Source organism: Salmo salar, chromosome 01 (assembly GCF_965601325.2).
Source record: "Salmo salar chromosome 01, fSalSal1, whole genome shotgun sequence".
NCBI lineage: Eukaryota > Metazoa > Chordata > Actinopteri > Salmoniformes > Salmonidae > Salmo > Salmo salar.
Genome location: NC_138291.1, coordinates 55,582,020 through 55,594,138, shown reverse-complemented (window position 1 = coordinate 55,594,138; position 12,119 = coordinate 55,582,020). Strand labels below are relative to the sequence as shown.

General features: G+C 42.6%; 1 protein-coding gene across 3 annotated transcripts in view; it reads right to left on the bottom strand.

Annotated features, from left to right (window-relative positions):
• Nucleotides 1-12,119, bottom strand: part of cfap46 (cilia and flagella associated protein 46) — a 103,635-nt gene that overhangs the window by 74,568 nt on the left and 16,948 nt on the right. For 2 of the 3 annotated variants that reach the window (XM_082975209.1, XM_014200142.3), the window contains exons 3-15: nucleotides 11,383-11,514; nucleotides 8,720-8,784; nucleotides 7,583-7,747; nucleotides 7,276-7,399; nucleotides 6,988-7,082; nucleotides 5,935-6,096; nucleotides 5,563-5,662; nucleotides 4,984-5,085; nucleotides 4,489-4,679; nucleotides 4,166-4,394; nucleotides 3,573-3,693; nucleotides 2,261-2,390; nucleotides 1,539-1,663 (exon numbers count right to left, since the gene is read on the bottom strand). In XM_082975209.1, coding sequence (XP_082831335.1) covers nucleotides 1,539-1,663; nucleotides 2,261-2,390; nucleotides 3,573-3,693; nucleotides 4,166-4,394; nucleotides 4,489-4,679; nucleotides 4,984-5,085; nucleotides 5,563-5,662; nucleotides 5,935-6,096; nucleotides 6,988-7,082; nucleotides 7,276-7,399; nucleotides 7,583-7,747; nucleotides 8,720-8,784; nucleotides 11,383-11,514 — 1,741 coding nt within the window. Of the gene's footprint in view, nucleotides 1-1,538; nucleotides 1,664-2,260; nucleotides 2,391-3,572; nucleotides 3,694-4,165; nucleotides 4,395-4,488; nucleotides 4,680-4,983; nucleotides 5,086-5,562; nucleotides 5,663-5,934; nucleotides 6,097-6,987; nucleotides 7,083-7,275; nucleotides 7,400-7,582; nucleotides 7,748-8,719; nucleotides 8,785-9,046; nucleotides 9,418-11,382; nucleotides 11,515-12,119 lie in introns of those variants that run through there. The other variant, XM_082975211.1, reaches the window with a different exon arrangement.

The following is a 12,119-nucleotide window of genomic DNA, read 5'->3' as shown; positions in this document are numbered from 1 at the left end:
AGAGTGGGGTAACATCTCACATCAAGAACTGGCAAATCTGGTGCAGTCCATGGGTAGGAGATGCACTGCAGTACTTAATGCAGCTGGTGCCCACACCAGATACTGACTGTTACTTTTTACCCCCCCCCCCCCCCTTTGTTCAGGGACACATTATTCCATTTATGTTAGTCACATGTCTGTGGAACTTGTTCAGTTTATGTCTCAGATGTTGAATCTTGTTATGTTCATACAACTTTTTACACATGTTAAGTTTGCTGAAAATAAACGCAGTTGACAGTGAGAGGACGTTTATTTTTTTGCTGAGTTTATATCACACTCACACTCACACACTCACACACTCACACACACACACACACACACACACACACACACACACACACACACACACACACACACACACACACACACACACACACACACACACACACACACACACACACACACACACACACCACCAGTCATAGGTTTGGACACACCTACTCACTCAAGGGTTTTTCTTTATTGTTACTATTTTATACATTATAAAATAATAGTGAAGACATCAAAACTATGAAATAACACATATGGAATCATGTAGAACCCCACCCTCCCCAAAAAATATTTGAGATTCTTCAAAGTAGCCACCCTTTGCCTTGATGACAGCTTTGCACACTCTTGGCATTTTCTCAACCAGCTTCATGAGCTAGTCACCTGGAATCCATTTCAATTAACAGGCGTGCCTTGTTTAAAGTTAATTTGTGGAATTTCTTTCCATCTTAATGCATTTGAGCCAATCAGTTGTGTTGTGACAAGGTAGCGGTGGTATACAGAAGATAGCCCAATTTGGTAAAAGACCAAGTCCATATTATGGTAAGAAAAGCTCAAATAAACAAAGAGAAACAACAGTCCATCATTAATTTAAGACATGAAGGTCAGTCAATGCGGAAAATTTCAAGAACTTTGAAAGTTTCTTCAAGTGCAGTCGCAAAAACCATCAAGCACAATGATGAAACTGCCTCATGAGGCCCGTCAGCGGTGTCTATGTGAGACGCAGAGTAGGTAAATGGATGATCTCTGCATGTGTGGTTCCCACCATGAAGCATGGAGGAGGAGATGTGATGGTGTGGGAGCGCTTTGCTGGTGACACTGTCAGTGATTTATTTAGAATTCAAGGCACACTTAACCAGCATGGCCACCACAGCATTCTGCAGCGATACGCCATCCCATCTGGTTTGCGCTTAGTGGGACTACAATTTGTTTTTGAACAGGACAATGACCCAACACACCTCCACGCTGTGTAAGGGATATTTGACCCAAGAAGGAGAGTGATGGAGTGTTGCATTAGATGACCTGGCCTCCACTATCACCCGACCTCAACCCAATTGAGATGGTTTGGGATGAGTTGGACCGCAGGTTGAAGGAAAAGCAGCCAACAAAAACCCTTGAATGAGTAGGTGTGTCCCAACTTTTGACTGGCACTGTATATATATATATTATATAAATATATAGTACATATAAATATATATATCCCTTCTGTTGTCAAAAGGGAAGTTCCTCACAGTCTGATTTAGGAGCTTTCCATCGTCCATCGTCGTAGAGCAGACAGAAACGACAGGCAGCTCGACACACATCCCAAACCTCCTGCTTCCTAGCTGTCTTTGCCAAGGCTGCCCACAATTTCACCCTGAAAAAAATGTATACAATTATCCATACTTTGTTTCCGTTAGCTAGTTCGACTGCCCTGGTTGTATGTTCTTCCCCCAGTGTGATTCCAGATCTTTTTGATGTGTTTATTCTTCAGGGTATTACTGAAGCCTGGTGGAAGGCTGGTTGTGCTGCTACACATCATCCCATATCCTCACCCTGAAAAACCTCCTACTAATGATATTCAGTACCAGTAGTATTCAGAAAAATTGAATAAGCCACATAGTTCAGCTGGACTTCATCAGTGTCCTAGCACATAGAAACGTATTTAAAGTTGCTAGCTACCAAATGGTTCATGTTCATAAAATGTTGATTACGCACCATGTTCATTCATTTGTATTAATGCCGGTAAGATATCAAGACAAGAGCATATGTTTGTAGAAAACCTTGATATATTCTCACTCACTCACTCACTCACTCACTCACTCACTCACTCACTCACTCACTCACTCACTCACTCACTCACTCACTCACTCACTCACTCACTCACTCACTCACTCACTCACTCACTCACTCACTCACTCACTCATAAACACGCATGCACACACACATTCACTCATATTTACATGATACACACCTCTCCCTGTCATTCTTGCCAGCTCCCTGTCTGGTCAGGTGTCCCTGTACCTTCTCAACACATGCAGAGTGGTGCTGAGCCTTAGCAGAGAGATGAGCCACACCGCCAGGTCCACTGGTGCCTGAGGGGACTAAACACATTTGAATACACATTTACATGAAGAAACCAACTGCATTGGAATAGTGATAAATAGTCCATCATATTGGTGCCGTACACACAAACAAATACAAAAATACGTCATATGACAATGATGGACAATCACTTTCAAATTGGAACGAATCCAAGGAGCCTACAACTTGCCACAGACACTTCCCAGCCCTTACAAACAGCGTTGTGATTGGCATAAAATCAAAAAAAAGTAAGCTATCGGCTTCTAAAAAGAAAATTAACTCCGAAAATCCAGGAATCAGTGATTAATCAGAAATCAAGAAACGACATCCCTGAACAAAGGATCCACACAACTGTGTCTGCAACAGCGAGAGGCACATAGTGTTCCTGCTTGAATAATGTAAAAGAGGTCTCTGCCTCCGTCTGATTGCAGCGTTTTAAAAGGCAGAGTGCTCCAAGGTTAGTCCCTTGCTCTCGCTTGCGGAGTTCGCAGACAGCCAGACACGTCTCACTACAGCACATTGCCGATGACAATCTGGGGACCAATGACAGCATGGTACAAACACTACATCCTATTATTCATTCGTTCATCTTCAGCACATTTCTCCGGGGTCACTCGGGTTGCTTAGATGTTCAAACGGCTTCATCATCGGGTTTCTTTGCCTTTATGCCTCAAAAGCCAGTTTGTGCTTGAGGTGTTAGTGTCGTAACACAGGAGGTATCGCTAGGTAAAAGTAGTCATGACCCGTGTCTGTATAGGCAACTAGTCTGCTCCAGTCTCATGGCCTGGCTGTCAGATGTAGGGCCCTGGCTGGGTCGTTAGGCAACTGAGTGTTCATTTGATCCTGGGCACAAGGGGGCCAAAGAGGGGAGAGATCAAAGAGTGCCAGCCCCTTAGCCCCAGGGCTCCATAGGTTCTTTGATCCAGTGCATATGAGCTATAGGGTTTTTGTCATGCAGAAATATCGAACCAAGGAGTCAGTCAAATCCTCCAAGAAATGGTTCTAGTACTTGGATGCTGGGCTGTGAAGTAAGTAAGCCTTTCTTTCCAACTAAGCCCCCTCCAAACTTGGTCATAGTTTTGAGGGTACCTTTATCACCAATAATGAGCTTTACATAGGAGGATTAGGCAATCCTATAGACGGCTGGTGAAAGACGAAAGTCATTCTAAAATGAAATGGCTATTCAAAAACATAGTTTGTACTTTTTGCAGTGCTTTCTGCGTCGAGCACCACCTGGAAAGCGTCGGGGGCCAGGGTGAGGCCTGCGTTGACCAGCATGGGCCGTCTTTTTCTCACCTCCTCCTGTGGCTGACCATTCTTAGCCTTCAACGAAGAGAGAGAGACAGACAGACAGACAGACAGACAGACAGACAGACAGACAGACAGACAGACAGACAGACAGACAGACAGACAGACAGACAGACAGACAGACAGACAGACAGACAGACAGACAGACAGACAGACAGACAGACAGAGATGAGAACAGAGACTGACACCCATGCTGTTTTCACCTACTATGATCTCTCTTCTCTGCAAGGCCGACTCTGATGTCTACTCAAAGCATTTTACCAACTGACTGACCATCTCACAGTTTGACATATCATCACAGTTTGACTTTTCATCACACAGTCGGGCAACAACAAACATGCCTATCAGGAACATCACAATCTATATTTCACAGCAATTATAATGAATGCCTGCTTCACCCTACTGCCAGGTTTCACCTTACAGTAGGATAAGTCAGGTCAAGTCTCCCCAGTCCTGCTTTGTATTTAGTGTAAAGGGGCCCGCAGACCTGCTGGATGAGCATGGCAGCCTTGTCCTCTGTGCTGCTGGGGGTCTGATATAGGGTGCCGCGAAGCTGCAAAAGGTTAAGGGCTGAGGTGAGCCGCTCGTGGTGCACCCCCCTCTCGTCCAGCAGCAGTGCCCTCTGGAGGTGGAGCAGAGCGGGCTCCAGCCTCCCTTCCTCCTCCTCGATCACTGCCAGCTCACTGTGGACCTGACAGCGCATCTCCAGCTGCACACTGAGCGAGAACAAAGTTAACACTAGATTGGACACACAAGCAGGCATGAAAGTGCACAAACACACATAATGGCCTCTGTGTGTGGGTTAGTCACCTGTATGTGTCCTCCAGGACTTGGGCCACTTTGAGGAGCGCCCCCTTGACATTCCTCCTGAGGTTGTGCTGAAGGAGGGGCAGACAGGTGTTCCACTGTGAGGCACACACCGCCTGCATCACCTTGGCATCCCCCTCTCTTACTGCACTCTGCAGCACCTTGTCCAGTCTGCCTATCACCTTCAGCTGGGCCTAAGGGACCAGGCAACAACTACAGCAAGGACTGCCTAATGCATCTACAGATTCTACAAAGTATGGTGCATCAAATATATTGAATCACGCTAACAGTATAATAACTAGATAATACTGTAACATCATGATACTACAACACACATTCCCAATGACATCCACAGCTTGGTTTGCAGTAAAAAGAATGAATGCGTAAAGGGTGCTAGGCTCTTCTGAGCTCAGTTAACACTGTATTGATGAACTATAATATGTTCTGGGTGGCAAACTGGCACATTAACGTTGCTAACTCATGCACAGGAGAGGGCACCTCCACATTGGCTTTGGAGTAGTCCTTCATCCCCCCCTCCTGCTTCTTCTGGAGGTCCAGGTCACACTGGACACACTCCATCATGATGCACTGGCCAACACTCTACAAATAGAGAATTTCAAAACATGTAAGGAGCATGGCATTTCTACTACTAAATTATAGTGAGACCAGCCATGTGTATCCACAGTGTCTCAGAGTAGAGCGCTGATTCAGGATCAGGACCCCCATGTCCATAATCGTATTCATTATGATACATTTTCTATAATAATGATCCTTGATCAGCATTATTTCTTTGAGATGCTCTGTGGGAAAAAAAGTGAGAGTGTAGATGACGTTGTATGTCTAACTTTTATCCTTACCCAATACCCATTTCCACCCACACATGTAATGTAGAATTACTGAGAAATACAACTGATGGTAAAGGGAATAAGTGGGCCTCTTCTAGCTAATCAAGTCTCTTGTCGAGACCTCGACTGAAAAATTGGGTCAATTTACGTGCATGTGTTTGCATAATTGCATTACTCTATATGGAATATAGAGACATGATAATAGAGTTATCTGTGATTGGCCGCCACTCACAGTGACTCCCGCTGTCTTCAGCTCTCTCAGACAGTCCGCTGCCATCTGGTGATGTTTCAACTGCAAGGCCAGAAAGGCTAGCTCCAGGAGGAAGGCAACTCTTTAGAAACAATGTATAAGATTAACATGGTTAGTCAGACATTCATAAGACATTCACAATACTTTGATCATCTGTAAGAGTAAAAACTATTTATCGATGTAATATTCAGACTGATGCTACTGAGATGTAAAGCAACTGTATAGGTGTTGAAGATAGACTATCAATTCACATGAATTCAACAACAGGTCAATAGAGTCAAACGAAATATGGGCAATTACTAGGCCAATTGTAGTGATGATAGTAAGTATTGCAACAGGAGAGGAGATGTAGACCTGTCAGCTGGAGGGATGGGTGAGGGGCTCTCAGCAAGACAAGGGCTGGAGCCACGAGCTATAACAGGGGATTGGGCTGCAGCAGAATGCATAAGGATCCGGAAAATCTCATTAATCCTGGCAGCGTCCTCTTTTCTGGCCTCGCAAACGTCATCAACCTTACTGTGGAACACAGAATGAACACACACACGCACACGCACACACACACACACACTGAAACCAGGGCATGTTAACCTACTGTTTATAATTCTCATGATGATGGTAGGGTCTGGGTGATGTATGACTCATGCTGCCCATGTCTATAGCTCCGCTTGTTAACCGTGAGATAGTCTGACATGTAGAGTACACGCCTGCGGAGAGGGTGCTGGTCTTCCTCTTAGTAGTACCAAAAGCCATACTAACGGGCAATAAATATCAGTGGTCTAATAACCTTGTCCCCTCTGAGATGCTCCGGGTCTAGCTGAGAGACAGCATATCACTAACCCAATGACCTAGGTCCAGTGGGTACAGAGGGTCCAAATCAACTTATGCAACATGATCTTTAGGACCACTAATAAAGAACAGCCCACTCGCAACTCATTAAACCATGGCAAACAAATAAACAGACATACCACAGCAAACAATAACCTTTTAGTCTTTAAAAAGCACAATGTGTATGGCTGCAAAAAAATGATATCAAAGCTTTTCGCTTCTTGTAAACAATTTTGGGGAAAAAATGACAGTGGCTGCAGTATGATTCTTCAAATGCTTTTTCAAAGGAAAAGACTATCAATATGCACATCACAACCTAATCCCAGAAGCACTTTCAAAATATGGAGCTGCAACTTGTTAACGGTTATTGTGGTTATTGCTTTTCAGTCTCATCAATGAAGATACAGAATACATCCATAGTTGGAAAAGAAACATACTCTGATGTGTAATCTCTTGTCGCAAAAAAAAACATTGAGCCTACGAAGACGCTCAACGGGGCATGGAAAAGTTAAGTGACAAAGAACTCTTAAGTTGATTAAACCAAATAATATCATGTTAGATAAAGGTGGGGAGAACACTTACTGTTTGAGCTTCTGCATTTTGTAGATGACTGATAAAACAGGACTTGCTTCAGTTTTTTGGGGGGTTTTAGTGAAGTCAAACAGCTTGTGTCGTACCTAGGAGTAACGTAATTGTATTAGTAGATAAATAGAACGACCCAGTTTAACCCCACATGTAACCATGCTCTACCAAAAGACAGTCAAAACAAGGGAGACCCTAGTTGTGTCTTTCCAGACTCTGACACCACATTCGAAAAAAGAGTTCATGACTTTAGTCAGCACATAAGAAAAAGAAAAAACGAGGCTTTACCTGTAGGGAAAATATCTTTGGATACAGGTCAGGGATATGTGACTCTATGAAGTCTGAGGTGGCCTTGGCAAAACTAGAAGCTTCTTTCCCTTTCCCAGCATCCACAAGGCATTCGACAAGGTGTCTGCATGTAGAGACAATGGATACAACAATCACTATACTCTGCACCTCAATACAAATCGTTGTACTGAAATATATTTAAAAAAAATCTTGATTCATAAATGTTCAGTGTCATAATTGAGGGACATTTGGCATTACTGATTGTTACTGTATGATGAGACAAAGCATGACAGTTAGAGCCACCTACAGCATGAGCTGAGCCCTCCAACTGTAGTCTTGTTCCTCAACCTCCTCCAGTGCCTTGACCACCTGAGTGAGGGTGGGCACCAGGTGCTGGCGTGGCCCGGACCGCAGGAGCGGGCGGACCATCTGGAAGTAGAGCACTGAAGCATTGAACACCAAAAAGTGGTATCTGCCCGAAAGTAAAGAGTATGAGAGAAAGAAGAAAACCTGTTGTTGAGATCAATAATTTACACAGCAGAAAAACAGTATCTGATCTTTTTAGTACAGTTATACAGTACATTTTTAATTTAAGCCAAGTGTTGACTTTGGGATGAAAATTCCTATAAATTAGCAGTCTTTCAATGAGTGACTGGAGAGTTTAGCCCTATGGTAAATCTTACAGGCCACGAGGGTGGAATTTATCAACTAAAAAGGATGCAGAGATTACTGGAGTTTTTCTAACATAATTAAAACTAATTTATCCTCCAGGGATGAAGGAGTACTTTAGTCTGGGCTGTGTTAGTCATTCCCTTTGGTCTTAATTGGGATTGTTCCAGCAGCCCTTCATTGACACATATAATTACATATTAGATCTGTAATTTAATAGGATCTCTGTGGGCCCTATATGATATTATGACTTAATAATGCACCTCTTACTGTCTGTAGAGCCTTTTGCATAAATCTCATAACATATCTGTGTACAGTCACAAGGCATATAAGCCAGTAGATAATTCAGTTTGATATTCTTATTGCTTTGCTATTTGCTTATGGCTAGCCTTTTCACCCTTAAGGTGAAACAAATATGAATCTTAAGAGCAACTTCATACTTGTACCATATGTTTGCGCACCAAGAGATGAACTATATCGAAAAAAGGCCTACATTTTCACTAAGTCTCCCACTCCTGGATATTTCTGTGCCCCAGCAACAGAGTAAACCTTCATCCCCCATACTCCCCACCTAAGCCTGTCGTCATCCTGTGAATATTTCCCCTCTATGATCTATTTTAACATAGACTGACATGATGCCACTTTGTGCTAGACAATATGAAAGACGGACCACATATCAAATAAATAATTCAACTTTTCTGTCACAAAGAGTGTGGGTACGGCTCACTTTGGTCAACTATGGAGACAGGAAAATGACTCATGTTAGATTGCATACCTTGGTGTGATCTTTGAAATCTCAATAGCCTTCAGAAAATAAATCACAGCCTTTTCAATCTCCTCCTAAGAGTGAAATAATGAGTATGAAAGGGAGGGGTCACAATAACAAAGAGGCAGAGGAGGAATATCATAATAAACACTATAGATGTATGTTATATGAGTCATTCATCGTATTTATATCAAAGCTTGGGATCTGGGCCTGGTTGCACAACATATTTTAAGTTAATTCCCACTTATCTTTTCCCTTAAAGTTACACAAAACATTTCAAGGTGCATTTCCCCCTTATTAAATGAAGTGAAAAAGTTAAGGGTGCAGGTCCCTTACGCGCTTCATTCATTACGGATCTCAATGTAAACAGAATTTGTGGAGGTGAATGTTGCTTTCCTCTGCCCTGGTTTCAAAAGGAAAACATCCACCAGCTAAATAGATATCTAGCTAGCTACATAGCTAAACAATGGAAGGTGCGCAATCCATGGCTACAAAGCTAGCTGGCTAGCTAGGTACCTAAGTTACTCTGTAAGTTAGCTTGGCTTGCTAGAAAGTCATAGAAACAAGTTGAGACAAAAAAAGTTGAAGAAACGCGTTATTATTATCATCTTCTGAATCAATTTGTTTCTCCTGTCTTGAACGTAGAACTTCTATTTTGCAATCATCCAAAATAAATGTGATCTCTTTGAAGAGACATTGTCAGTGAATCAGGTCGTCTCTATGGTAACCAGATACTCTTTCTGCTTTACGTGCCTTCAAACTACCGTAAAACCTTTAAAATAATGCCCTTGCATAAGGAAATGTTTGAGGGGCTTTATGCAACACCCTTACACAATTCCCTTAGGTAAGGGAAAATGATTTATTAAAGGTAAACCCTTAAGAGAAACACTTTTATGTAAGGGTGTTGCATAGAGGCCCTCAAACATTTCCTCAAGTAAGGGCATAATTTAAGGGTTTTATAGCCATGTTTTATTCAACCGGGCCCTTAATTTAAGGGAGAAATTTGCCTTAAAATGTTTTGTGCAACTGACTTAAAGTTAAGGAAACTTTTGTGGGAAAAGATGATGGAAAAATAACCTAAGATGTTTTATGATGTTGCACAATGTTCCCTTACCTAAGGGAATTGCTTAAGGGCGTTGCATTGAGCCCCTCAAATATTTCCTTAGTCGAGGGCATACTTAAGGGGTTTTACGGTAGTTTGAAGGCATGTATGGCAGAAAGAGTATCTGGTTTCCATGGAGACGGCCTGATTGGACTAAACTTCTCTCAGATAGATTTGCTTTCATTTTGTTAGATAGCAAAATAGAACTTCTACAATCAAGACAGGATAACCAAATTGATTCAGACAATAATAAACCACGTTTCTTGTATTTACTTTTTTCTCAACTTGTTTATATTACTTTCTAGTACCTCAAGCAAGCTTACAGAGTAACTATAGCGAAATGGCCAGCTACAGTAGCTTTGTATCCATGGATTGTGCTCCTTCCATTGTTTAGCTAAGTAGGTAGCCGGTTGATGTTTTGCTTTTGTAACCAGAGCAGATGAAAGCAACATTCACCTCAACAAATGCTGTTAACCAGTGGTGGGGGATGACCAGGGATGTTCTCTGTTTAGTGAGTCCTCCAGATCAGAGGCAGTAGGGATGACCAGGGATGTTCTCTGTTTAGTGAGTCTTCCAGATCAGAGGCAGTAGGGATGACCAGGGATGTTCTCTGTTTAGTGAGTCCTCCAGATCAGAGGCAGTAGGGATGACCAGGGATGTTCTCTGTTTAGTGAGTCCTCCAGATCAGAGGCAGTAGGGATGACCAGGGATGTTCTCTGTTTAGTGAGTCCTCCAGATCAGAGGCAGTAGGGATGACCAGGGATGTTCTCTGTTTAGTGAGTCCGTCAGATCAGAGGCAGTAGGGATGACCAGGGATGTTCTCTGTTTAGTGAGTCTTCCAGATCAGAGGCAGTAGGGATGACCAGGGATGTTCTCTGTTTAGTGAGTCCGTCAGATCAGAGGCAGTAGGGATGACCAGGGATGTTCTCTGGATAAGTGTGAATTGGACCATTTTCCTGTCCTGCTAACCATTCAAAACGTAAGGAGTACTTTTGGTGTCAGGGAAACATGTATGTAGTAAAAACTACATTATTTTCTTTAGGAATGTGGTGAAGTAAAAGTAAAAGTTGTCAAAAAAATAAATGAAGTAAAGTACAGATAGACTAAAAAGCTACTTAAGTATTACTTTAAAGTATTTTTGACTTAAGTACTTTACACCACTGCTGTTTACATTGATATCCATACTGAATTAAGCAGTTAAGGGACCTCATGGGCACCCTTAACTTTTCACTTATTTTAAGGGGGAAATTCACCTTAAAATGTTTTGTGCAACGGACTTAAAGTTAGGGAAACTTTAAGGAAAAGATAACGGGGATATTAACTTAAGGTGTTTTATGCAACCGGGCCCAGAGCCTCATATGGAAGTATGCAGAGGTCAGAGCAGAGGAACCAATGCTAAGCTGCTGGTTCTATGGGAAAATACAGACAGTGCTGCTAGAGTCACAAAGGTTGTCTCTGTTCATCCATTATAAAATGTCAAACCAATGGTTATCAGAGAAGATACACTTAGACGATCAAACATCGCTGAACAACCACAAACTAGAAGACTTTTAGTCGTGTTTGTCCTCACCACACTCCCAAAGCTCTGTGGAGACTCCAGCTGGCCCTGACAGAGGTACGCTCGGCACAGGAATTGATTGGCTGGGGGTTTCACTTCAAAGTACATCATTAGGCAGTCTCGGCTGATATCTGCACATCCCAGCTAAAAACACAAAACAGACCCTGAAATATGCTGTTTTCAAACAGTATTCTACTTTTAATCTGTAATTCAACAAGTTGACAGAAATCGGAGTTCGATGTTGATTTATTTCCTTCTTTGTATACATGTGTTTTCCCATTAAACAAAGTTCACTTTGCAATGGTAGCCAGTGTTTCACGGGCAAAAGCTCTACTCAACAGGCTGACTGCGGTCTGAATCCAGAACAGGGTTTATTAAATATACAGTGCATTCAGAAAGTATTCAGACCCCTTTCCACATTTTGTTACGTTACAGCTTTATTCTAAAATGGATTAAATTGTTTACACACAATACCCCATAATGACAACCATCTCTGCAGCACTCCATCAATCAGGCCTTCATGGTAGAGTGGCCAGACAGAAGCCACTCCTCAGTAAAAGGCACATGACAGTCTGTTTGGAGTTTTCCAAAAGGCACCTAAAGGACTCTCAGACAATGAGAAACAAGATTCTCTGGTCTTATGAAGCCAAGATTGAACTCTTTGGTCTGAATGCCAAGCGTCACATCTGGAAGAAACCTGGCACCATCCCTACGGTGAAGCATGGTGGTGGTAGCATCATGCTGTGGGG